Source organism: Narcine bancroftii, chromosome 2, assembly GCF_036971445.1.
Source record: "Narcine bancroftii isolate sNarBan1 chromosome 2, sNarBan1.hap1, whole genome shotgun sequence".
NCBI classification, from domain to species: Eukaryota; Metazoa; Chordata; class Chondrichthyes; order Torpediniformes; family Narcinidae; genus Narcine; species Narcine bancroftii.
Genome location: NC_091470.1, coordinates 156,783,096 through 156,810,176, shown reverse-complemented (window position 1 = coordinate 156,810,176; position 27,081 = coordinate 156,783,096). Strand labels below are relative to the sequence as shown.

The 27,081-nt window shown below is 41.4% G+C and overlaps 3 protein-coding genes across 12 annotated transcripts in view; 2 read left to right on the top strand and 1 right to left on the bottom strand.

The window, feature by feature from the left end:
- The window catches only part of LOC138754473 (transmembrane protein 88-like), an 88,332-nt gene extending 65,709 nt beyond the window's left edge, over nt 1–22,623 (bottom strand). Inside the window, exons 1-3 of one of the 5 annotated variants that reach the window (XR_011351786.1) lie at nt 22,564–22,623; nt 20,547–20,591; nt 9,535–9,775 (exon numbers count right to left, since the gene is read on the bottom strand). Coding sequence is in view for 1 of the 5 variants with exons in the window: in XM_069918789.1 (XP_069774890.1) it covers nt 20,547–20,591; nt 22,381–22,420 (85 nt within the window). In the remaining 4 variants the exon portion in view is untranslated. Of the gene's footprint in view, nt 1–1,218; nt 1,491–9,534; nt 9,776–20,546; nt 20,592–22,380; nt 22,537–22,556 lie in introns of those variants that run through there. The other 4 variants (XR_011351785.1, XR_011351784.1, XM_069918789.1 and 1 more) reach the window with 4 other exon arrangements.
- On the top strand, nt 1,625–19,184 carry LOC138754471 (ankyrin repeat domain-containing protein 65-like). Of its 6 annotated transcripts, none has more exons than XM_069918783.1 (5): nt 1,625–1,736; nt 1,886–1,929; nt 10,184–10,372; nt 13,078–13,627; nt 18,686–19,184. In XM_069918783.1, the coding sequence occupies exons 3-5, from the start codon at nt 10,206–10,208 to the stop codon at nt 19,112–19,114; spliced, it is 1,146 nt and encodes a 381-aa protein (XP_069774884.1). In that variant the 5' UTR covers nt 1,625–1,736; nt 1,886–1,929; nt 10,184–10,205; the 3' UTR covers nt 19,115–19,184. The 6 variants fall into 6 exon arrangements, with proteins under 6 accessions (XP_069774884.1, XP_069774886.1, XP_069774885.1 ...); XM_069918785.1 differs by having other exon boundaries at nt 10,171–10,372; XM_069918784.1 differs by having other exon boundaries at nt 10,155–10,372.
- A 26-nt stretch (nt 22,624–22,649) lies between the features above and the next one.
- mrpl20 (mitochondrial ribosomal protein L20) lies at nt 22,650–26,297 on the top strand. Its single transcript, XM_069918786.1, has 4 exons — nt 22,650–22,862; nt 23,051–23,161; nt 24,404–24,481; nt 25,790–26,297. The coding sequence occupies exons 1-4, from the start codon at nt 22,671–22,673 to the stop codon at nt 25,961–25,963; spliced, it is 555 nt and encodes a 184-aa protein (XP_069774887.1). The 5' UTR covers nt 22,650–22,670; the 3' UTR covers nt 25,964–26,297.
- Nucleotides 26,298–27,081: the final 784 nt, after the last annotated feature.

Below are 27,081 nucleotides of genomic sequence, written 5' to 3'. Positions count from 1 at the left end.
AAATTAAGGTTAAGATCCCCTCTTATCAATATATTCCCTTGCGTATCTACAATCTTCAAAAAAATATCTCACATAAACTTTTGATCCTCTTCATTAGGTGCATATATATTGAGCAAATTCCAAAATTCTGAATATATCTGACACTTTATCATTACATACCTCCCTGCTGGATCTATTATTTCCTCCTCTATTTTGATTGGTACATTTTTATTAATTAATATAGCTAAACCTCTAGCATTTGAATTATATGATGCTGCCGCTACATGTCCTACCCAGTCTCTCTTTAATTTATTATGTTCCACTTCAGTTAGATGTGTTTCCTGCACAAATGCTATGTTTATTTTTTTCTTTTTTCAGTAAATTTAATAGCCTCTTCCGTTTAATTTGGTTATGTATTCCATTAATATTTATAGTCATATAATTCAACGTGGCCATCTCATACCCTGTTTACACCTCATTTCCGCTTCCTCACCACCACCACCCCCCTTTTCCCCATTTTCATCTCTCAGTTTTCCCTTTTTAAACTCAATGTATGACAACACATTTAAAACATTAAATACTTCTACAACTCCCACATCCAATATTCCCTTAGCCCCAAATGTTCCCCCCACCCATCCTCTCTGAGTTACCCCTTATCCCTTGCCGGGCAATCACAAGTCCCCTCTAAGGCCCCAATCTTGACAGCTTTTTACAACTGAGTGTCCTGTCACTGCATTGTGTGGCAGCTGCAAAGCATCGAATCCGAAATCAACTCAGAAGATAATCAAAACGGCCTAAAGGATCACTGGGGTCTTCCTTACCTCTATCGATGACATTTATCAGGAATGTTACTTAAATAGGGCACACAGAATTATAGCAGACCCTTTCCATCCAGCACACACTATCTTTGGCTCACTGCCATCAAGAAGGAGGTACAGGATCATCAAAATTAGATATAGCTTCAAACAGCCTACAGGCTGAGATTGATGAACCATATTCTGAAACTGAGTAAATCATCCCAAAATATTTATATATTGTGAGTGCTGCTGTGCGAATAATTCTGATCCAAAGTCCACAGACTCTACCACAGGCTTTAATTAGCTTAAACTTGTACACACCAGTCTTGGAATCTTTGCTGGCTCCACGTGTCTGACGGTCAACAAAGGGGCCGGCTCAAGTCTTTATACGGGCCAGTGATTGACAGCTGGCATGATGGGGCCAGCCTCCCAGGTTGCCTACCTGCAGGTACAGCGGTTTTCTTCCTTCACCAGGCTGGTAGGAGTGCAGCTGGTGTAGTGGTTGTTTCACCACATATACGGTAAAACCCCTGGTATCCAGAATTCAAGCAAATGGCAAAAAAAAATGGAAAATAAATAGGTAAAAAATACGTGTTTAAAATTGGGGCACCTTGCCACCAATTCACCAATCCATGCAACCATGCTATCTCACAGTTTGAAAGACGAATGGTTAATATAAGTTCACAATGATCCCATCAAAGACTTGTGCTGTAATTGAAGGATATCAAACACAGAAAGCTCGGCATGTTTCAACTTGTCGAGATTAAGTGATTATGAAACTATACAATAGCTCCTTTGTGATCTCAGATAATGTTTCTATGACTGAACCAGACCACTTCAAACAGCAAACTATTTATACACCTTCTCTTGAAGTTAACACTACTTATGGTTCTTCTTTATTGCTTCAATTGAGCTCAATGGAAATGGAATAAGTTATCAATGTGGTTAGATTTTCACCAAGTATGTTCTGTTTTAAATCCATTTGATGAATTTATTCAAAGTTAACATTTTAAACTATTATAATACTTTTTAAAATTGTCTTACATTTTCAGATTTGCTTTGTCTCTTGGATTTATTGGGCAAAACTCAATTATTTTCTCAACCAACAGATTAATTTCACTCACACCAAGCTGGAACCAGTAGCCGACTAACTGTAAGTAACGCGTTAATATTTTAACATGTTCATTGCCTCTTGCCATTTCAGTCTCATGTTCAACACAGGATAATACATTAGGCAAAAGCAAGTTGTGCAGGAGGGATGGAAGCAATGGCCCATCTTTGCCTCATCAAGGAGTGAGCCTATTATCTCAGATTCCCTGCAGATTTTCCCTCCAGTAAAATGTACAAACAGTGCACTCTCTGACCTTCAGAACGTAGCACCTTGGACTCACAAGTTTTGTTTTCCACAAAAATAGACTTTATTCACAATAAATGATTTACAAAACAGAAAACTCTTCAAAGCCTCTTCGCACCCTTAGTTTCATATCTATACATTTCCATTACTCCCCTCTGTTTGAGGGGCTTCCCTCGGTCTCCACCCCTGAATGCACGTTAACAGAAGGACTCTACGCCGTAGCCATTCCCCACAGTGCTCTCACATTGTCTGTGTCAAGACTCAGTGGGTCCCTCAGCACATACTCCTTCGACTCGCATGTTTGGAATTCCTATCTAGCCGTTGATAACCTTCCAATTGATATATCCACATCGTTTATACAGCACCATGATCAACAAAATACTTTTGGAATATAGAGACAGCTGTTATGTAGGAAATACCAAACCAATTTTCACAGAGCAAATGTGCACAAACTGCGGTGGAGTAACGAGTGGACAGTCTGTTTGAATGAAGAACCAATTGGCTATTGCTTCCCTGTACTTCTTCCCGATGATCCACGGGATCCTTAGGAACCAGCCTGTGAGACCAGATGGGGAATCAATTTACAATAAAATTCAGTCTGCTCGGGGCTTAGGTCGGTCTGGATTTTTCGATTTTCCAGATTCTCGGGCAGTACTTTTAAAATTCAAGTTTAAGGAGGAATAAAGAAGAGATGAACAAGTAAATGTTGATAGTTTATCCATTAGCAAATACAGCATGCTTCATCTACCAAAACGAGCAGTTTTATAGAAAAATAAAGTCAACAAGAGTGGTCACTTGTTGCTGCTGTGCATCTGTAGCACGTATGCACACACGCACATAAAAGCCTGCTAAATTTTAAAAGTTTGAGGGTTTTCAAAAAGTCTGGATTCTCGGGTGGTCCGAATTTTTGGACTTCTACTGTAGAGTGATCGCCCACAGAGGGAGCCGTCCCTCATTCTGCATAGGAGTGTCAGTCTAGATTTTTCATGGCAAGAATGTGATTTGAGCCATATCCAATCTAAATCAGACTCTCAAAGTATGAAGTGTAAACTGTGACCTTAAGAAAAGCTTTGCTAGGAGGAGTCACGTGATGGAGTTAGTGGCCAGTCGGGAAAACTAGCCCTCTCCAGGAAAATAGGAAAAAAAGTTAGGAAAAAGCAAAGCATAACAAAAATAGAGTACAAGAAATAGAAGATAAAGATACAGAGAAGAGAAAGAAGATGGCTTCCAAGAAGGAGAAAGTAAGAACAGCTGGAAAAATAGAAGTAAAAAAGTCACTGGAGAAGAAGGAAGAAGGCCTTACCTTCAGGAAGGAACAAGACGCTGTGGTGACGAGGAGTGCCCGACCCTCAAGGTCAGTACTTGCCCTACAGAGTCGCAACCCACCAGCCTGTGCACTACAAAAATGGCTGTCGGAGCCAAACAAAAGTGTGCAGTGCACAATCAGAGGAGAAAGAGGACACCGGTGGGAGGGGGGCTCAGCAGAGGAGTGGGCTGTCACAGACTGAGCAGCTGAGGGATGCCCGACACCAGGGCTCTCAGCTGGAGGAAAAGGAAGACAGCAGAAGAGGGTATGACGAAACAGACGTGGAAGACAGACGGTGGGAAGATCGACAAGAAGACCAATGTCAAGAAGTACCACAGACGAGCAGCCCAAGAGGGGAGGAATAGCAACAAGAGGCCCAGCAAGAAGAGACCCGCCAAAGAGATACAAGCAGCTCATCAGGAGAAACAGAAGAGACACAGACACAAAGAAGAGAAGAAGAAGAGACAAACACAGATACAGACACAGAAGAGGAAGAAGATGACCAAGATCTTCACAGAGAAATAGAAGGCAAAACTGATGGACAAAGAGAAATAAAAGGCAAAACTGATGGACAGAATATAGATAAAGTCTTTTTTGAAGAACAAATGAGATCATTAAAAGAATGGTTGTCATTAGAGTTTAATGTAATTAAAAGAAAAATGAAAAGAACAAAAGATAAAATGCAAAGGTTAGAACATGACAGAAATGTGTGGAATGGGCTTCCAGGAAAGGTGATGGAGGCAGGGTCAATTTTGTAATTTAAGAAAGAGTTGGATAAGTTTATGGATGGGAGGGAGATGGAGGTATATGGGCAGAGTGCCGGTAAGTGGGATTAGAGGAGGGTACTTGGATCAGTGTGGACTAGAAGGGCCAAATTGGCCTGTTTCCGTGCTGTAAATGTTATATGGTATGGTTATGGTTAAAGTAGAGAATGTGGAAGAGCGGGAAACGGCTGTAGAAATGGAAGTGAATGACTTAAGAGAAAAATTGGAAGAAAATGACAAAAAAATTAAAGAGACACAAGAGTAGCTGAGAAAATTGATATGTTGGAAAAGTATAGTAGAGGAAACAACATAAAAATAGTGGGCCTGAAGGAGGGTGAAGAAGGCACAGACATGAACAAATTTATAAAAGGATGGATCCCGAAGGTCCTGGGAATGACAGAAATACAGGAAGAAATGGAAATAGAAAGGGCACACAGAGCATTAGCTCCGAAACCACAGATACATCAAAAACTAAGATCCATCTTAGTAAAATTTTCTCTACAAGAGAAAATATACTGGAACAGGCAAGGAATAAAATTAGAGAAAATAATAAACCATTGGAATACAAGGGTCAAAAAATATTTTTTTACCCAGACATAAGTTTTGAACTCTTAAAGAGGAGGAAGGAATTTAACACAGCAAAATCAACTTTATGGAAAAAAGGTTACAAATTCATATTAAGACATCCAGCCATGCTTAAAATATTTAAACCCCAGGAGCAAAACAGACTGTTCTCGGATCCAGAAAAAGCGCAAGAATTCGCAGAACGTTTGCAGGACAAGAGAAGAGATGAAGAGATGTAACAAGAATGAAGAATGGCGATGAAGTATATATAAAGATGTAAAAACAATGAATATGTAAAGAACTAAAAAGGGAAAAGAGAAGGGAAAGAAGGGAGTAGGGGGGGGAAAGAAGAGAGAGAGCTTTATTATATGTGTTAAAAAAAAGTGTTTTCTGGAGAGGGCTGGGTGGAGGGGGAATAACCGTCACTGCAAAATCAGTTGACGCTGCGAACAAGATCACAATCCAATGAAAAGGGGAATTGTGGTTGCCCGGCAAGGGGTATTGGGCAACTCAGAGAGGGGGGGGAACTGCAGGGGTACTTTATATCTTAAATGTGTTGTCATATATTAAGAGAAAACTAAGAGATGAAAATGGGGAAAAGGGGGATGGAGGTGGCAAAGAGGTGGAAAAGAGATGTATGCAAGATATAAGATGGCCATATTGAACTATATGACTATAAACATTAATGGAATACATAACCAAATTAAAAGGAAGAAGCTACTAAATTTATTGAAGAAGGAAAAAATAGATATAGCATTTGTGCAGGAAACGCATCTAACTGAAGCAGAACATAACAAACTAAAGAGAGACTGGGTAGGACAAGTAATGGCAGCATCCTATAATTCAAAAGCTAGATGTGTAGCCATACTAGTTAACAAAAATGTACCAATCAAAATAGAGGAGGATATAATAGATACAGCAGGGAGGTATGCAATGATAAAGTGTCAGATATACTCAGAATTTTGGAATTTGCTCAATATATACGCAATTAACGAGGAGGATCAAACGTTTATGCAGGATATTTTTTTGAACATTGCAGACACACAAGGAAATATATTGATAGGAGGGGATTTTAACCTTAATTTGGACCCAATGTTAGATAAAACTGGACAAAAAAAAAACAAGTAAAAAGAATAAAGTAGCCAATTTTATGGTTAAATCAATGCAGGAAATCACACTTATGGATATATGGAGGAGGCAACACCCAAGAGAGAAGGAATTTTCATATTATTCGAGTAGGCAAAAAACTTACTCAAGGATTGATATGTTTTTGTTGTCAGCCCATATTCAAGGGAGAGTTAGGAAAACTGAGTATAAAGCTAGACTACTATCAGACCATTCACCCCTATTATTAGGAATAGAACTGGAGAACATCCCACCAAGAACATATAGATGGAGGTTAAACTCCATCCTACTTAAAAGGCAGGAATTTAGGGAGCTTATTGAATGCCAAATTAAAACATATTTTGAAATAAACACTGGATCAGTGAAAGACAAATTTATATTATAGGATGCAATGAAAGCCTTCATTAGAGGAGAGATGATAAGTTATGTGACTAAGATGAAAGAGGATTACAATTGGGAAATAGAGCAGTTGGAAAGGGAGATAGTAAGTACAGAAAAGGAATTAGTAAAAAGGGATGATATAATGAAAAGGAGAGAGTTGGGGGACAAAAAAATTAAATACAAAACATTACAAACGTATCAGGTGGAGAAGAACATAATGAAAACAAAGCAAAAGTATTACGAACTGGGAGACAAAACACACAAAATATTAGCCTGGCAACTTAAAACAGAACAAGCTAAAAGAACGATACTGGCTTCAAGGAAAAAGGACAAACAAATTATATATAATCCAACAGAGATTAATGAAAATTTTAAGGAATTTTATGAACAATTGTATCAAACTGAGGACAAGGGGAAAGAAGATAAAATAGAGGAATTTTTATCTAAAATTGAACTGCCGAAATTGCAAGAAGAGGAATAAAACAAACTAATAAAACCATTTGAAATAGAGGAAGTACAGGATATATTAAAATAGGTGCCAAAGAATAAAACACCAGGAGAGGATGGATTTCCAATAGAATTCCATAAAACATTTAAAGAGTTATTAAATCCTCCTTTCCTAGAAGTAATGAACCAGATAGAAGAAACACAAAACTTGCCAAATTCATGTAAGACAGCAATAATTACAGTAATACCAAAGATGGGGAATGATCCATTAACACCAGCATCATAAAGACCAATATCTCTACTTAACTCAGACTATAAGATAATAGTGAAATTATTAGCAAACAGATTGGCTGATTATGTACCTAAAATAGTAAAACAAGATCAAACTGGATTTATTAAAAGACGAACAGCAGACAATGTCTGCAAATGTATTAACCTAATTCACGCAGTTCAAGGAAATAAAATGCCAACAGTGGCTGTTGCTCTAGACGCAGCAAAAGCCTTTGACAGAATAGAGTGGAATTAGTTATTTAAAGTATTACAGAAGTTCAATCTACCAGAAAAATATATAAAATGGATTAAAGCATTGTATAATGGGCCGTTGGCGAAGGTAACAGTTAATGGATATGTATCGAGTCACTTTAAATTATATAGGTCAACTAGACAGGGATGTCCACTATCCCCCTCATTGTTTGCCTTAGCAATAGAACCTTTGGCAGAACTGATAAGAATAGAAAATAAAATAAAAGGGATAAAAATAAAGAAGGAGTATAAAATCAGCTTATTTGCAGATGACATCATAGTCTTTCTTTGGCTTGGCTTCGCGGATGAAGATTAATGGAGGAGTAATGTCCACGTCAACTGCAGGCTCGTTTGTGGCTGACAAGTCCGATGCGGGACAGGCAGACACGGTTGCAGCGGTTGCAAGGGAAAATTGGTTGGTTGGGGTTGGGTGTTGGGTTTTTCCTCCTTTGTCTTTTGTCAGTGAGGTGGGCTCTGCGGTCTTCTTCAAAGGAGGTTGCTGCCCGCCGAACTGTGAGGCACCAAGATGCACAGTTTGAGGCAATATCAGCCCACTGGTGGTGGTCAATGTGGCAGGCACCAAGAGCTTTCTTTAGGCAGTCCTTGTACCTCTTCTTTGGTGCACCTCTGTCTCGGTGGCCAGTGGAGAGCTCGCCATATAACACGATCTTGGGAAGGCGATGGTCCTCCATTCTGGAGACATGACCTACACAGCACAGTTGGATCTTCAGCAGTGTGGATTCGATGCTGTCGGCCTCTGCCATCTCGAGTACTTCGATGTTGGTGATGAAGTCGCTCCAATGAATGTTGAGGATGGAGCGGAGACAATGCTGGTGGAAGCGTTCTAGGAGCTGTAGGTGATGCCGGTAGAGGACCCATGAACCAGAGGTATCAGTAAAAGAATTACATAATAAATTGAAGGAATATGGAGAAATATTGGGGTACAAGGTCAATGCAAATAAAAGTGAAGTGATGCCAATGAGTAACGTAGATTATACAGAATTTAAAAAAGAATCACCATTTAAATGGCAAACACAAGCAATCCGATACCTAGGTACAGTTAGATAATAATTTAAGCCACTTGTACAAACTAAATTATCAGCCATTAATAAAGAAATTGCAGGAAGACTTAGAACATTGGAAAGAATTACCGCTAACGTTGATAGGGAGGGTAAACTGCATTAAAATGAACGTGTTCCCAAGGATACAATACTTATTTCAAACATTACCAATTCCCTTAACAGAAAAATTCTTTAAGAAACTAAAGAGAATAATAAGGAAATTCTTGTGGAAAGGGAGGAATCCAAGGGTAGCGTTAGATAAATTAACAGAGAGGTATAACCAAGGTGGTTTACAGTTACCAAATTTTAGAAATTATTATAGAGCTGCACAATTGAGGTATTTATCAGATTTTTACCAGACAAGGGAAAAACCAGACTGGACTAAGATAGAACTAGATAAAATATGGGAAAAGGTACCAGAACATATACTTTATAAGTGGGATGAAAAGCTGGTGCAATATAAAAACTCACCAGTACTGCATCATTTACTTAATACATGGAAGAAGATCCACTTAGGAAGGAAAAAAACAAATTATCAAATACCAAAATTACTATTGACGTAAAATCCACTAATCCCTTTTACAATAGACAATCTTTCTTTTAGAGAATGGGAGAGAAAAGGAATCAAAAGAATAGAAAACTGTTTTTTGGGAAATAATTTATTAACATTTGAACAGTTGAAGTACAAACATGGAATGTTTGCATATCATCAATTGAAAGCTTATTTAAAGGATAAATTGGGAAACAGCTTGAGATTACCTGAAGGAAGCAGCTTTGAATATGTGATTACAGACACAATGATAATCAAAAGATTTATAACGAACATGTACATCAAGCTGCAAGATAAGGAAAATGAAATAAACTATAAACCTAAGCAGAAGTGGGAAAAGGATCTAAACATAAAGATAAAAAAATGAAATATGGGAAAAGTTATGTTCTGGAACTATAAACACAAACAATAAACACAAGGTTACGCATGATACAGTATAATTGGTTACACAGAGTATATATAATTCCTCAAAAATTTTAAAAATGCGATTCAACATTATCGGATAGATATTTTCGCTGTTAGAAGGAAATGGGAACAACATTACATGCAACTTGGGCATGAATGAAAATGAATTCGTTTTGAGAAAAATTAAGTCAGATACTAAATAAAATTACAAAAAATAACATACCAAAAAAACCAGAGATATTTCTTTTATGTAACATAGGAAGTAGAGAATTAGGCCTCAAATTGGATAAAGTGCAAAAAAGATTCATTATGATAGCCTTAGCAGTAGCAAAAAAATGTATAATGTCAACTTGGAAAATGAAAGAGAGCCTGAGTATACAGCAATCGTACATGGAAATGAATAGATGTATTCCATTGGAAAAAAAACATACAATTTAAAAAATAAAGACACAATGTTTGAACAAATTTGGGAACCGTACATGGAGCATATCAGAGAGAGCTTGCCGACGACCTCCATCCCCTAAAATGAGAATGAAAATTATAAGAAGACAAAACGACTAGATTCAGTGTGTAATAAATAGATGACGCATTTTTCTTGATTATTTTCCTTTGTGTGAAGATATTGTTTTATGGTTTTATTGTATTGTATATGTTGAATGTTTATGGGTTTTGGAGGGGGTGGGTAGAGGGGAGGGAGGGAAAGGGGGAAAAAAGGGAGAAAAGACCACTGTGTAAATTTAATGAGATACATTTGTACATATTTTAGTTGATATGGTTCACAGTGTGAAAAATAAAAAAATTATAATAAAAAAAGAAAAGCTTTGCTAGAGGGTGCAGATACCGGAAACATGGAGAACCCCTGCTTTTATTCATTTACAAATACCCCACATATGCTCCAGAAGTGGATTTCATCAGTTTTTTTTTAAAGAAAGCAGAAGCAGGTGTCTGGGATGACAACTGAACTGCTGTGGAGATTGGTCGATATCATTGAGGTGCAACAGAGAGCAGGAGGTGGTGTCCACCTGGGTAGATGGACTGACCTTCATCAAGCAGCCTGCAGTGGTGATCTCCACCTTGTGAAAGCACACTTACAGCATGGCGCTCTCATCGATTGCAGGTAAAGTGTTGCTTCTGTCAAAAACCACATTCAACTATGAGAGTAACGTGAAATACACTAACTTAGTGCAAAAAATTTACAAATGGAAGAATTTTCTTTCTGGGCATATGGAATATCAGATCAATTCAGATTTCAGATCTATTGTCAGAGAACATACATGACACCACATAAAACTCTGAGATTCTTTTTCCTGCGGGCGAGGTAGAATTGCCATTCAAGCTCCTGATGCCCCGACCTCCATCCCATCCGAGCTACTGATGCCCCAACCACCCACTCATCTGAGCTCTTGACACACCAGCCGCCCACCCATCTGAGCTTGTGACACCACGACCGCAGATCCTTGCCTCGGCCAGGCACCCATCCCAGTTCCCGATGCCCCAGCATGGTCCTAACACCCGATCTTGCCCATTTGAGTTCCTGAAGCCTAACTGCGGACTCTCGCCATATCCACCCACCCATCCAAGCTCCCAATGCCCCAACTGCAGACTTACCACCCAGTCCTACCCATCCGAGCTCCTGACACTTTGAACGATGCAGGTACTTACCACGATCAAAAGTATGACCTTTGTGAAGGTTGACTCCCAAAATTTAACCTGAAAAATTGGTCCAAAACACTCTACTTTTACATAAGTATATACGGCACTTACTGTTTTATTGGTGTATTTTACATACCCATAGATTTGCGGTCATCAAGAAGAATTTCAGTGCATTTGTACATTGTACTCATGTGTATAACAATAAATTCTTAGCTTCATCTTCCTTGTTGAAGTGTGGGTGGGTGCAGAGGATAAACTTCCTCCAGAGGTTGGGGGTGGGGGGGGAAAGCATCAGTTAGCCCTTATGACAGTGCCCTTGGATATCCTGAACAGATACACCTCACTGATGTCATGAGCCTGCTTTACTAAGATTAGCTGTGGACTATTAATTGAGCCAATATTTTGCTTTTAACAGTCCTCACACCAACAATGCTAATCATATAAAACTGTAATTTTTTAATCAAATAAGAAATATATATTTTGTATATGCACAAATAGAGCTGAATGAATTCTGGATGAAAGAGGCTGGTTGCTGTACCAATGGAATGATGAATTTATCAGACCAACTGGCCACGTGAAGATTGAGTAGGAAGGACATTTTAAACAAATATTTGATATCTGCTTTCACAATGTTTGACATTTGTTGAAGCAAAGGATTTGTAAGCATTGGCTTCAAATACCACTCTCAGAGGTTATCAGTTACTGAAGAATCCCAACATAATCTTAGGAATTCCTGAACCACTAACCAATGAAGACTTTTATTAACATTATATACTCTATCTCATGGGTATGATTTCAAGGTGTTGGACAAATAGCCTGATTTTATCCGGAAGAGGTAGTTGCGGCAGGGTCAATTCTGTAATTTCAGAGGAGGTTAGATGAGTACATGGATGTGAGGGTTATGGGCAAAGGAGTGGGTAGGTGGAACTAGTGGAGTTTCACGTAAATCGGTCCAGACTAGAAGGGCCAATACGGCCTGTTTGGCCCATGGGCCCGTGCCACCCAATTGAACTACAATCCCCCGGTACGTTCTTGAAAGGTGGGAAGAAACCGGAGCACCCGGAGGATACCCACACACATACGGGGAGAACGTACAAATGCCTTACAGACAGCGTCAGATTCGAATCCCAGTCACTGGCACTGTTACAGCCACTACACTAACCATGCCAGCCTGGGGACATGTTTCATGTGGATCAAGTCAGAAGTGGAGTCTTCCAAGGATCTATTGCTAATCATCATTTATAATAATGGTTGGAGGCATCATTAGTTAATGGAGAAGAGAGATCTTGGGGAACCTTTTGTGAACATTAAACATATTAAGTCCATTCCTTGCAGGGCCACTGTCCAACAGGTGGTCAATCTCTCATCTTATTCATTCTGACATCCTAATCTCCTCCATGCTACGAACACAGAAATTATCGTATATCATCCAGATGCAGAGTACTTTGAAAGTGGATAGGGTGGTCAGAAAGGTTTTTGGCACAATGGCCTTTGTCAGTCAAGAGTATAGTCATGTTGCAGTTGTATAAAACATTGGAGATGCCACATTTAGGTTAAATTTTGCTATAGGAAAGACATTGTCGAGCTTTAGAAGGTGGAGAGAAGATTTACAAGGTTGTAGCCAGGATTTGGGGGCCTGAATTATAGGGAGAGGTTGAGCAGACTAGGGTTTTATTCCTTGGACCACAAGAGGATGAAGAGTGATCGCACAGAGGTGTACAAAATTATGAGAGGAATAGATTAGGTGAACGTTACGAGTCTTTTGTCCAGAGTAAGGGAATCAGAGAACATAGGTTTGTGAGGAGGAACCTGAGGAGTAATTTTTTTTTTTATATACAGAGGGTGTTGTGTATATGGAACAGCTGCCTGAGTAGATGGTTGAAGTGGGTGCTACTGCAATGTTTAAGAAACATTTGGATGGATACATGAATAGGATGGGTTTCGAGGGATATGGGCCAAATACAGGCAGGTGGGGCTTGTGTGGAGAGGGCAAGTTGAGTCAAAGGGTTTATTTCCACACTGTGACTCTCATTCTATCCAGAATTTATTTACCTCTATTTGTACATCTATATCCCCTGAAGTTTCAGTCTTCATTTCAGCTGGATGATTAAACAGTGTGTGGGAGCAGTGAAGCATTTGGTTGCTATTCTGTTAACCTGTTGTTTGCAGGGATGAACATGGTTGCACACCACTACATTATGGAGCATTTAATGGCTGTCAAGCATTGGTTAAGCTACTTGTTCACCGTGGGGCACAAATCAGTGTTACAGACAAGCATGGATGGACCGCTCTTCATCGAGCCTCGTGGAATGGACACACCCAGACTGCTGAGCTGCTGTTGCAACGTGGGGCTTCAACTGGTGCATCTACCAGATGTGGATTGACAGCTTTGCACTGTGCAGCCGCAGGGGGGCACACACTGACTGTGCAGCAACTGCTGAGCTATGGTGCAAGCGTGGATGCAACCGATGAACATTGTTGGACCCCACTGCACTGGGCAGTTGTGAGTGACCAGTTACATATAGTAGAATTTCTCCTTTCTAAAGGTGTTTCCATTCATTGCACAACGTGGGGCAACATGACACCCCTACATTTAGCCGCAGAAGCTGGAAGCAAGGAAGTAATAAAGCTACTATTGGAAAATGGAAGCCCCGTCAATGCTGAAGATGCTGTTGGAAGGACTGCATTATCGATTGCTGCTGCTAATGGCCATGAAGAGGTATGTCAGGGAACTTGTGGCCACAGCTGGCTGTAGAACCAAGGTCACTGGGTGTATTTAAGGCAGAGATTGACAGGTATTTGATTACTCACGGCATCAAGGGTTACAGGGAGAAAGCCAGGGAGTGGGGCTGAGTGGAAGGATGATTAGAATGGTGGAGAAGACTTGATGGGCCTACTTCTGCTCCTATATCTTGTGATAAATGCCAATGAAATGACAGGTACAAAAACCTGCTCAACCTCTCCCTATGACTCAAGCCCCTGAGACCCAGAAACATCCTCGTAAATCTTCTCGGCACCTTCTCCAGCTGGACAATATCTTTCCTATAGCATGATAATCAAAACACTGACCATACCAAAGCTTCTTCTTGCTCCAAACAAATTCTTAGATATCAAAACACAAAGGAGCCTAAACGATTTTCTACAGCCAAGGACACCAGCAAGCTGTACATCAGTAAGGAGCTAGAATGTACAAAGTATAAATCACAAGAATACTTGAACATAGAACATTACAGTACAGGCCCCTTGCCCCACAATTTTGTGCCAACCCATATATCCCTACCAAAATAAAGCTACACCCCTCTACCTCATAACCCTCTATTTTTCAGTCATCAATGCATTTGTCTTTCTTTTTCTTTCTTTGGCTTGGCTTCGCGGACGAAGATTTATGGAGGGGTATGTCCACGTCTGCTGCAGGCTCGTTGGTGACTGACAAGTCCGATGCAGGACAGGCAGGCACGGTTGCAGCGGTTGCAAGGGAAAATTGGTTAGTTGGGGTTGGGTGTTGGGTTTTTCCTCCTTTGTCTTTTGTCAGTGAGGTGGGCTCTGCGGTCTTCTTCAAAGGAGATTGCACCCGCCGAACTGTGAGGTGCCAAGATGCACAGTTGGAGGCGAGATCAGCCCACTGGCGGTGGTCAATGGGGCAGGCACCAAGAGATTTCTTTAAGCAGTCCTTGTACCTCTTCTTTGGTGCACCTCTGTCTCGGTGGCCAGTGGAGAGCTCGCCATATAACACGATCTTGGGAAGGCGATGGTCCTCCATTCTGGAGACGTGACCCACCCAGTGCAGTTGTGTCTTCAGCAGCCTGGATTCGATGCTTGCGGATTCGATGTTCAGACAGCTCCAAGAATAGTGCAGAGAACAAAACAAAGGACTCCACATCACCTTTGTTGACCTCGCATTTGTCTAAGAGTCTCTTAAATTCCCCTATTGTTCCAGCCTCCACCACCATCCTTGGCAATGCATTCCAGGAACTCGCAACTCTGTGTAAAAAATACCCCTGATGTCTCCCCTGCACTTTCCTCCCTTCATTCTGGTGTTTGCTCCTCCTGCCCTGGGAAAAAGGTGCTGGCTGTTCACTTTATCCATGCCTCTCAGAATCTTGTCTTCTTCTTCTTTGGCTTGGCTTCGCGGACGAAGATTTATGGAGGGGGTAAAAAGTCCACGTCAGCTGCAGGCTCGTTTGTGGCTGACAAGTCCGATGCAGGACAGGCAGACACGATTGCAGCAGTTGCAAGGGAAAATTGGTTGGTTGGGGTTGGGTGTTGGGTTTTTCCTCCTTTGCCCTTTGTCAGTGAGGTGGGCTCTGCAGTCTTCTTCAAAGGAGGTTGCTGCCCGCCAAACTGTGAGGCGCCAAGATGCACGGTTTGAGGCATTATCAGCCCACTGGCGGTGGTCAATGTGGCAGGCACCAAGAGATTTCTTTAGGCAGTCCTTGTACCTTTTCTTTGGTGCACCTCTGTCACGGTGGCCAGTGGAGAGCTCGCCATATAACACGATCTTGGGAAGGCGATGGTCCTCCATTCTGGAGACGTGACCCATCCAGCGCAGCTGGATCTTCAGCAGCGTGGACTCGATGCTGTCGACCTCTGCCATCTCGAGTACTTCGACGTTAGGGATGTAAGCGCTCCAATGAATGTTGAGGATGGAGCGGAGACAACGCTGGTGGAAGCGTTCTAGGAGCCGTAGGTGGTGCCGGTAGAGGACCCATGATTCGGAGCCGAACAGGAGTGTGGGTATGACAACGGCTCTGTATACGCTTATCTTTGTGAGGTTTTTCAGTTGGTTGTTTTTCCAGACTCTTTTGTGTAGTCTTCCAAAGGCGCTATTTGCCTTGGCGAGTCTGTTGTCTATCTTGTAGACCTCGATTAAGTCACTAGTGTAAGTGCCACTTGATAGCACCTATCATTACTTTGCTGATGAAGGAGAGTGAACCCAAAATGGATTATCCTTGCTTCTAAAAGGTACCTGGGCTATTTACATATTGTTGGATAGATGTTTTATGTCAGTCCATAAAACAGCTCATCAAGAGGTACAGCTAGTCTTGGGGCACAAGTCTTCAGTATTATAGCTGGGATAACGTCTGGTTCTACACTCCTTGTTATATCCACTGCTCTCACAGTTTCCCTTATGAAATAAATGCTCCTTTAATCCTCCTGTTTCAAATGTTCATCTATGTCTTGGTTAAATTATCCTTAAAAGAAGTACACGTAATAGTCGAATATTGTGGACCAATGTTTAGGATAAAATTTAGGGGGTTTACCTGTACACGCATACTATGTGGTTAAGTACTTGCGTTGTTGGAGGCGTCTGGAGCTCGGATGGGCAAGAGAGCCAAGCCTCGGCGAGAATCTGTGGTTAGGACTTCGGGAAGTCTGGTGGATCGGTGGCTGGGGCCCAGGTAAGAGTTCTATTCAAAGCAATGGAAGCTCTGGAGTGCAGGTAGCCAGGGCCAAAAAAATTGGGGGGGGTTCAATTTTTATATGCAATGTATGGAAAATACCAGATTGGTGGGCCAAAAGTTGGGGGGGGGGTCGACTTTTACGTGGTAGTTCAGATAAGAAGCTAGTTTGTTTCAGAAAAAGTAGGTAAATTAATTAATTTAATACATTAACTTAAATGGTGTTTTCATTTAACTCTGGAAAACTTTATTTCAGATGGTTTTTGACTTATTTTTTGGCATTGGAGCATATTTATATTACACAATAAATTAAGTTATTCACCATATACTTTTATTCTTACATTTTCTCATATTTCCTTCCAACAAAGAAGAGGCCATTTCGCTCATTGAGTAACTGCTGCCTCTCTGAGCAATCACTTTCTTAGAACCATAGAACTCTACAGCACAGAAAACAGGTCATTTGGCCCTTCAAGTCTGTGCCAAAACATCAATCCTCTAGTACCACTGACCTGCACCCATTCCCTAACCCTCCAGAGCTCTCCCATTCACGTATCTATCCAATTTATTCTTAACACATTTACCATGTCAGATGGCAGCTCGTTCCAAACTCCCACCACTCTCTGAATGGAGAAGTTCCCCCAAGTTCTAACCTGTTTAATCAACAAACAACATCCTAGTAAATCTTCTCTACACTCTTTCGATCTTACTGATATCCTTCCTATAGTTTGGTGACCAGAAGTGCACATGATATCCCAAATGTGGCCTCACCAATGTCTTATGAAACCACCCCATAACATCTCAACTCCGGTACTCAGTGCTTTGATTTATGAAGGCCAAGATGCCAAAAGCCCTTTCTGCAAGTGATGACACTTTAAGGGAATTGATTTCTTAAACCCATCAACTCCACACTGATTCTCCTGACCCACATTTGGGGCACAATAACAGGTCTTTGGAACATGGGAGATATCTAGAAAATTCAGGAGAATCAGTGTAAACTCTGTGTAAACTCCACACGGGCAACACGGGAGATCAGGATTGAACCCGTGAGGCATGCCCCAAAACCACCCTTACTGGAAGGAGTACAGAAGTAATAAAAAATTATTCCCAATACATTTGTCTTGTACATTTATTCAGATAAGAAGAAGGCAGTGCTGCTGTAGCTAGTGTGGACGCGCAGAGAGCGGAGACCAAGCGCTCCTCTGCAGGGTTCTACCACCAAGTCTGACTGCCGACAGCTCCGTATAGACGTTAAACACCAAGGAGCCAATGGTGGTTTATTTTAAAATATTGAAACCGCGGCATCCGGGCCCAAGTTGTCAGCGCCTCAATGGGTTACAAACTCTGGGGAAGCAGAGGACTGGTGCAGGACATCAGAAAATGGGGAAAGCACCGCCCATTTGAGAAGGAACAGCAGAGGAGACAACCCTATGGGACAGTACGGCGGCGGGCCAGCAAGAGGCTCTGCGACTGAAGGACTCGCATCGATTGGAGGAGAGAAACCCACAAGGGTGCAGGCTGCTGATAACTGTGGTCAAAGGACTCGCACGAGGCTGTGAGCTGCTGGTGACTGGCTGAAGGGGTTGCGAGAGGATGCCAAGGGTGGGAGGGGCTCCTGAGGGTCCTCGGGCGCTGAAGGGTTCCTGATCACGTTGGAAGTTGGGATATGGAGCTCAGGCTGCCGATGGTTTGGATTGAAGTCTGTATGGTTGTGGTCACTCAGTGACTCTGAGGGAGACACCCTTTTGCTTTTCTTTCTCTGTCTGTAAGGGGCACTGGGCAATTTCTGCTGATGGCGAACCTTTGTCTGCCTTACGGCAATTTTGTGTAATACTACATCTGTTTCATTGCATGACAATAAAAGAATCATGAATTCTTGAAAGTTCATTCTCACTTTATGCAACTGACATAGATTCAGAGAATTTCCAACAATAACTGTTTGGTTGGTGTAAAGCAGTGGTTTTCAAATGTTTTCTTTCCACTCACAAACCACCTTAAGTATTTCCTATGCCATAGGTGCTCTGTGATTAGTAAAGTGGAAAGAAAACGTTTGAAAACCACTGTTTTAATTGTACTTAATTGACTCGTTATGTGCACAGTTTCGTAACTCTAAAGGAAATGGGCCAATGTCAATTTTTTCCAAGCAAAATATTTCTGTAACGATTGGGTCTAAAGCAGTAATTCTCAACCTTCCCTTCCACTCACATCCCACCTTAAGCAATCCCTTACTAATCACAGAGCATTCATGGCATAGGGATTATTTAAGGAGGTACATGAGTGGAAAGAAAAAGGTTGAGAACCACTGGTGTAGCTTAAGGTATAGCACTTCTGAATAAACGACAACTGTGTATAAACTTCACGTTTTGCTTCCTTTCCTGCAGGCAGTGATCAGCTTGCTTGCACGCGGGGCCATGGACAGTGACAGAGCTTCTGCACTTCATGCTGCAGCAGGATCGGGGCATTTCCGAATCATGGAACTTCTAATGCAGCGAGAGGCCAACGTAGACGTCAGGGATGGCCTAAACTTGACTGTACTTCATCGGGCAGCAGAGAGGGGTGATGCTGAAGTTGCGGAATATCTAATAGACTGTGGAGCTGACATAGAGGCGAGAGGCTGGCTTATGAAAACTCCACTCCACCTCGCCATGGAAAGGGGCCATGAGCGGACAATCCAGTTACTTCTGAGCAAAGGTGCCAATATGTACGCCACAAACCAATGGTGTGAAACGCCCCTCAACATTGCTTCAGCTCAAACCTTTTGTGATGGATGTTGTTTATTTGAAAAAAATACTCCCGAGAAACAGAATTAGCTTCTTTTATAACCTGTAAAATGATTGGGTCTTTTATAACACAATAAATTATATGCCATTCTACATTTAACCATACTGCATATAAGTCATTCTCAATGAGGGGAGGGGAAGCATATGTCAAATTTAAGGGGGGCCACAGACTGAAATCATAAAATATATTTTATGTGGTTTTTATGTAGTCGGTAGGAGAAAAATACAGAAGAACCCAAAACTTGACTCCTTCACAAGGAAGAGTGTCCACAAACTTTGAGCAGAGTCTTAAGGGGACCATAGACAAAAAAAAAACATTGGGAAAGGTTGCTATATATTGCATATTATACATTACAGAATGACAATTCTTGTACTTCAGAGTCCAAATTTATTGTCAGAGAACATACATGACATCACGTACAACCCTGAGATTCTTTTTCCTCCAGGCCAGGCAGTATTACCAGTTATTGGCAATGTAAAAAAAGTAAATCAACATACACATGTACACAAACTGACTGTGCAATACAGAGAGAAAAAAATCAATAAAGTGAAAAGTATGTGTCCTTAAATGAGTTCCTGATTGAGTTTGTCATTGAGGACTCTGATGGTGGAGGGGTATCTCATGGTGTGAATCTTGTGACACCTGGACCTCTTTCCTGATGGCATCAGCGAGAACAGAGCATGTGTTGGGTGGTGTGGATCCCTGATGATTGCTGCTGCTCTTTGATGGTGGGGAAGGTTTTGCCTGTGATATCCTGGGCTAGGTCCACTACCTTTGCAGGGCTTTACACTCAGGGGTATTGGTGTCCCCATACCTGACCATGATGCAGCTGGTCTCCAGCTGATTGTTGCTAAGAGAAATATTGGGGGGGTGGGCGGGGGAGGAGAAACTTGGCCGCACCTGAAATTAGAGAAATGGAACGAACGATTTGGCTGAGAAATACACCTAAATTTATAACCAAGATGTACTAAGCTCTCCAGAATGAAAGCGCGAAACCAGGTTTACAGAGATTGAGAGAGAGATGGGAGTCGGATTTAGGTGTTGCAATAATGGAAAGATGATGGTCTGATTGGTGTTTGGATAACATGACATCAATTATAAAATTATAAATTCAGGATACAGATATAGAGATTAGTGAAATATAATTTTCTACACCAATTATACCTCACACCATAGAAGTTGAATAAATCAAAATCTGAAATATTGGCGATGTATTTTAGGTTTGGGACAGAAATAGGAATGCTACCTGGTTGTGTGTGAAAGTGAGACCTTTCTGGCAGGATATTACTGAAATATTAACAAGGATAACAGAGGTGGCCTTTGCAGACGACCTGGAGCTTTATCTTTTGGGCAACTTTACTGAAATAAGCAATACATGAATTAAATTCCAAGTTTTATTTGTTAAAATAGCCTTAGCAATGGCTAAGAAATGTATTGCAATTACTTGGAAATCCGACTCACCTCTACATATAGTGCGATGGGCTGCTGAGATGAATAGTTGCATACCTATGGGAAAAAAATTACAAATATGTAATTAATTTGTAAAAGAACAAATATGACATGCTTATTAAGATATGGCACCCTTAACTGGATCATATAGGAGCCCAATATAATTATAACTACAATAATAAAAAAGAGCAATAATAGATGCTGCTGTAGTGTAAATGAAAGTGACTTCCCCATTGAGAATTTTTTTTATGGTCAACGTAAATCTGAGCCCTGACAGTGAGTGGATCTAAATTGTTTGAAGGGAAGGTGGGGGTGGTGGTAATAATTTTTTTTAAAATGGCGAACATAATGTGGTGATAGTGTTGTGTTTAATGTACATTTGATTTTAATAGGAAAAACGATTGTGGCAGGCTGCTTATCTTAATTACTTTGGAGTCAATCACAAAAGTCCGCAGATGCTGTGATTGCAGTAAAAACACAAAAATGCTGTAGGAACAGCAGGTCTTGCAGCATTCAGAGGAAGCAAGATTGATATATTTCATTGTTCTCATGCAAGATCACCAACGTTAGCTGAAATGTGGCTGTTTTATTCTCCAGACGGTACTTGAACTGCTGAGTAATTTTAGCATTCCAATAAATATTCAGTTATTTTGTATTCTTATCCATATTCTGTTTTAGAATTTACGACAAGAAAAGCTCTGCTTTTACTATCCCACTAGTTAGTCACAAAATAAAAGTTAAAAACGCTTCAACTTTTCAAATCTGTTAATCTAGCTTCACTCCTTGTTTAAAGTAGAAAGAAAAAAAACAATGATACAGGAAAGCAAATTTTCAAACGTAGACTTTAAATGGCGTAGAAAGAATCAGAATTTAATGTCATGAACAAGTCACAAAATTCATTGTTTTGTGGCAGCATCATAGTGCAAACGTTCAAATAAACCACCTTACAAGAAATAAATAAAAATAGTGCACGAAAAGCCAAAAGTAAGACAGTGTCTTTGATTCATTGATCAATCAGGAATCTGATGGCAGCGGGGAAGAAACTGTCCTTGTGCTGCTGAGTGCTCGTCTTTAGGTGCTTGTACCATTTTCCCCAATGGTAGCAGAGTGAAGAGGGCGTGGCCTGGGTGGTAGGGGTCCTTGAGGATAAAGGCTACTTTCTTAAGACACTGCTTCTTGTAAATGTCCTCAATGGAGTGGAGACTTGTGCCCGAGATGTCACAGGCCAGGTTAACAACCCTCTAGAGTTTTTTTCTCGTCCTGAGCGTTGGCACCTCCGTAGCAGACAGTGATGCAACCAGCTAGAACTCTCTCCATTGTACACCTGTAGAGGTTTTTGAATCTTCGGTGACACACTGAATCTCCTTAAACACCCCACAAAGTATAGCTGCTGGTGAGCCTTCTTCGTGATTGTGTCAACATGGAGGCTCCAAGATAGATTCTTGGAGATGTTGACCCTCTCCACTACTGAGCCCTTGATGATGACTGGATCGTGTTCTCCTGACTTCCTACTGAAGTCCATAATCATCTCCTTGGTTTTGCTAACATTGTGTGCAAGGTTGCTGGTGCAACACCATTCAAAGACCTGATCTCTCTCCCTCCTATACGCTTTCTCATTCCCATTTGTGATTCGGCCTACAACCAAGGGGTCATCGGCAAACTTGTAGATAGCATTGGAATTGTGCCCGGCCACTCAGTCATGGGTGTATAGTGAGTAGAGCAGTGGGCTAAACACACATCCTTGAGGTGATAGTCAGTGAGGAGGAGACATGGTTTCTGTGGTAAACCGCTGTTGTGCCATATTTGGCTGCTGCCGGCTGGACACGCGTCCTGAGACTGACCCTACCCATGGCCCCTTGCATGTTGCTCTTTCTCTTTGCTTCCATCAGTCAATGAGGTTGACGGTGGTTCCTGTCTTTAGTTAATATAAGCCTGATAGTTTCACAATATCAGCCTTTTTATAATTATTAATGGTACATCAATTTTATTAACTATTTTTTTTAAAAAAGCATGGGACTGTACATGAAACCTTGACATCGACCCCTCGAACTTCGGTTGATCGTCCTGGCTCCACATGAGAGAACAAGGCATGCGCAGGATGAGAGCCGGTTCTGCTCTCTTTGACGTGTGCGCAGGATGGGAGTACTTGGCGCATGCCCACACGCACCCCATCTTTCCCCCCCCCCCCGCCACCGGTGCTCGGGGCACAGCCACCTTGAGTCCCAGGTCCCGTCGCTGCTGATGGTTTTCCTCACGATCTCGCATTGGATCCGGAGCCGCGGGCCCGACCGCTACTGGCGGGTCCAAGAAGTGCTGAAACACGCGCGGGTGAGAGCGGCCCTGAGGCCACGCCAGCAATCGGGTCCGCCCGAGTCCACCAGCGGGCGGGAGGCGTGGGAAGCGAGTTGCGGTGGGGTCGGCATGGACGTGGCGGGCCGAAGGGCCTGCAGTCTGGCGTTAAGACCGGGGCTGGGCTCCAGATCGACTCTAAGTTTACTTCTGCTTGTGTTTGGCAGCATTTCCGCGGACGGAAGAACCGATGCTACAGCCTGGCGCTGAGGGCTGTGCGGAGAGCGTTCCTCTACTCTACCAAAGCCAGGAAGCTCAAGAAGCGGAACATGAGGACGGTAAAGAACCCGTCGGTCAAGGAGGGACCAGGCGTGATCTGTAGCTTAACGAATGCCGAGCCATGTGGACTAGGTGGGATAATCATAGGGCACTTTCAGGTGGCCAAAATACCCCGATGTAAAGCCGCCAATGCGGCTGTAGGGAGGCCACCAGAAAGTGGAGAACCCGGCCAGGAGGAGCACTTACCTAACTCTCCTCCTGTAGGTATAATCTCCGACTCCGAGAATTCCCCGTTGCACCTGAAAGCAGCAGTGGGACTACGGCCACGGTCCACAGGAGCCGGCGTTCACTCGGACGCGGCTCTCCTTCAGGTGACAGAAAGGCGTCTTCTCCGCAGACACCTGAACGTCCCAGCTGTCCTCCCCCAGCCTCCGAGCACCTGAAAGCAGCTTTAGTTAAAAACACCGAAGCACCTATGCGCTTGAGATGGTCTGATCCTGGAAACTAAGCAGGCTCAACCCTGGTCAGTACTTGGGGGGAAGACTGCCTCGGAACACCAGGTGCTGAAGGGTTTCTTTGAATATTTTATTTATAATTTTTCAGGTTTGAACTCTATGATTTTCAATTCTGTCATCAACAATAGTTAAAGATCTATGACGTTTACAAATTATCCTTATCTCATCCATCCCACCTTGTACCTAAACATCAACACATAAACCAAGGGGAAAAAAAAGTTTAGACATTAAAACATCCATAACGTTGGAGTAAATTATGTTGGTGAGCTATGTTTCTGTGAGAGGCGCTGGACAAAGTGATGACTCCCTCTCTGTCTGCCTTACAGTAGACAAAAGTTAAAGAATCTCAAGAATGTTACATTTTAAATGTAGTATTATGTGATAATAATGGAACCTTTACTGAAATGCTGGTGGAACTCAGCTGGTCTATTCTATTGGTTATGAATCTTTATCTTTGCTACGTTAAGGACACTGACCTGCTGAGTTTCTCCAGCATTGTGTTTTTACTTCAACCATGTTGTCGGCAGACTTTTGTGTTTTACCCCTTCCCTGAAGTAAATGAGATAGTATTATAAATGGTGTTAGGAAGGGTCCTCCTTGAATGTTTTAGCTTCAGTATTTGTGGACACGAAGGTCAAAACTGCATGACTGTTCTCTCTAAACCCAAGTTCTCATTTAAAAATTAACCCTTGTATTGAAAGAGATGATTCAATATTTCTACCTGGCTCTTGTTATAAAAGTTATGGGTGAATGAAAAATACAATGAATTGTTTTATTTTGTTTCAGCTATGGATAAGCAGGATAGCAGCAGCTTCCCGGGAACATGGGTTGAAATATCCAGTACTGATTTGTAATTTAATCAAGGTGAGTATGCAGTATATAAATATTTGTGTATTGAGGATCTTGGTCAAATTCTGAAGAGCAAGCTGTTTAATTTGTATTGACATGAGGGATTCTTGTGATCTGCAACAGTTTTGGCTGAGATCATAGCCTTGAAATCAGGACCTGATGGATTTGAGCTGTTTTGAGAATTTTTAACATGTTCTTCCACTGTTGCTTCAATGAGAGCATGCCAGAAGTGGTGTATACTTCATGAAATATGAAACAGATTGCAGGTAGATACAATTCAGGAGATGTAAGAATTATCCTAGTGTTCTTTCCAGCAGTCAAACCAGCTAAAACAAGCTGATGGTTTAGCTAATTTGCTGTTTTGGAACTCTTGTAAAAATAGTGATGTATTAACACCTATGTTCATCAGCATGGGAATAAAGTAATTGACTTGCAATGATGCTCCAAGGTATAGCTACAGTGTAAAATCCTGGTGGTTCATCTTCCTAAAATGTAAAATCAAGAGATTAGAAAGAAATGTATGTTAGAAAGCAATTTATTTTTGATAATTTCTGTGGGAAATGTCAAAATTGCATCGCGTTCCATGCCATGCACACTTAAAACCTGGAACATTTGTGATTGATTACTGGCCTAAAAGTGAACACATTCAATTTTTTTCCACATCTTTAGTTAGTTGTAAATAAATTTGAAGAATAAATGGATCCATCAGCCCTGTGGGAAAGGTGAAAAGTTGTCTGGTTCAATTGGGAGAATGTGTTGTATAAATTGTATTTGTTTGACTACATAAAGCATTAAAACACAGTACAGGCCCTTCAGCCTTCAATGTTGTGCTGTCCTATATATTCCTACCCCAAAAAAAGTACTAAACCCTTCGTACCTTGTAACCTTCTGCTTGTCTTTTATCCATGTGCTTGTCTAAGAGTCTCTTAAATGCCCCAAATGTTTCAGCCTTCGCCACCATCCCTGGCACCAACATAAGGCACCCACAACTGATGTCTCCCCTAAACTTTCCTCCCTTCACTTTGTAGAGATGTCCCCTAGTGTTTGCCATTCATGACCTGGGAAAAAGACGCTGGCTGTCCATAAAAAGTGATATCAAGACCCATGGTACAGCTGACCTCATGTAACACATGTGTAAGAAACATTCTGAGACATTTGTACATGGGTCACTGCAAGAATTTTGGAGTTTGACAAAGCACGGTATATTGCTGCTTTCCACTCTGCGTGCTATTTTTGGACTTCTAACTTGAGACTTGATAGCAGAAAAAAATTGTGCTAGGAGGAGTTTTGATTAATTAAAGCTGTTATTTTATGTTTTCCTAGAGTCAAGTGGAACTAAATAGGAAAGTTCTTGCAGACTTGGCTGTATACGAACCAAAGACATTCAAGTCCTTGGCAGCACTGGCAAAGCGAAGGCGGGAGGAAGGATTCCTTGATGCATTAGGCGATGGCAGAGAACCCACTGGAATATTTTCACGCATTGTACACTGTGACTAAAGGAGTGGACATGAATAATTACTGTAAATAATTTTCATCTGTCATGTAACTGACTTTGGCAATTTAACAAAACATTTACAACAGACTTCATATCAGTCCAAAATATTTTTGGCAGTGTGGTTTTGACAAAAAAAACCTCTCAATACTGTACATACTTGAATCAAAATAATAGTTAAATTTAGTTCTTCAATAAGGTTTTTGTAGTAACTTGGAAAATGTGATCGGCTAGGGAGAAACATTTGGTGTCCCTGTCAGCTTTGATCATCTGTACTTGTTCTGAAAAATATTTGATTATATTTAAAAGACATGACCAATAAAGTCTTGATCAGTCCTACCCTTTACTTTGTTCCACTATTATTTACGGTTTACTGGGCCAAGCTGTAACTCCTTGTCCCAATAAATCTTTTGCTGCTATTTTATTTATGTTGATTATTTCAATCTATCTTAGACCATAAAATAAGTGGGTAATGGATAGTACACTAACCATTGCCATAGAGCAGCCATTCTCAACTCTTCTTTTTGGGCTCTGGCTCCCTTCGGATTCTGGTCAAAGTTTATGGGCCCCTTTCCCTGTAATGCAGTCAAGTTTAGTTGGTTTCTTCCGTACTGACTATATAAAAGGTATTTCATGATTTCAGTCTGTGGCCCATTTTAAATGTGCTGTGGCCCCACAATGGGGCTGTACGGCCACTGCTGAGAATGGCTGCCTGGAGGATTTTTGAGCTATTGACAATAATTTCCATTATAAAGGGACTGATATGTTTTGTATCAGCAATTATATCCATCATAGTGTTCTTTCAAGTGGACAACAATGAAGGAACCTCATTTCCCCCCCCCCCCCCCCACAAGAAGGAAGATCTGGGATCTTCTAGCTATATTAAAAGCTGATTTGAGTTTTTAATATGCAATTAGTCACGTATTTTAAGGTGATTTGGGCAGCCATTCTCAATTAATTTTTGGCTATGGCCCTCTTGGGTCTCCGCTCAAAGTTTAAGGTGAAGCATTCATGTTTCGTTGGTTTCTTCTATACTTCTACTGACTTCATAAAAACAAAAAAAATCTGTTACGTGAAGTGAAAAGAAAACAAAGCTTTTACTTTATGTGCTGTGGCCCTTGGT

Coding starts and splice junctions, on each gene's coding strand:
- LOC138754471 (XM_069918783.1), top strand. CDS start 10,206: ATGACAACTGAACTGCTGTGGAGATTGGTCGATATCATTGAGGTGCAA. Junction 10,373..13,077: donor GGCGCTCTCATCGATTGCAG/GTAAAGTGTTGC, acceptor TGTTGTTTGCAG/GGATGAACATGGTTGCACAC. Junction 13,628..18,685: donor CTGCTAATGGCCATGAAGAG/GTATGTCAGGGA, acceptor CCTTTCCTGCAG/GCAGTGATCAGCTTGCTTGC.
- mrpl20 (XM_069918786.1), top strand. CDS start 22,671: ATGGGAGTACTTGGCGCATGCCCACACGCACCCCATCTTTCCCCCCCC. Junction 23,162..24,403: donor AGAAGCGGAACATGAGGACG/GTAAAGAACCCG, acceptor ATTTTGTTTCAG/CTATGGATAAGCAGGATAGC. Junction 24,482..25,789: donor TGATTTGTAATTTAATCAAG/GTGAGTATGCAG, acceptor ATGTTTTCCTAG/AGTCAAGTGGAACTAAATAG.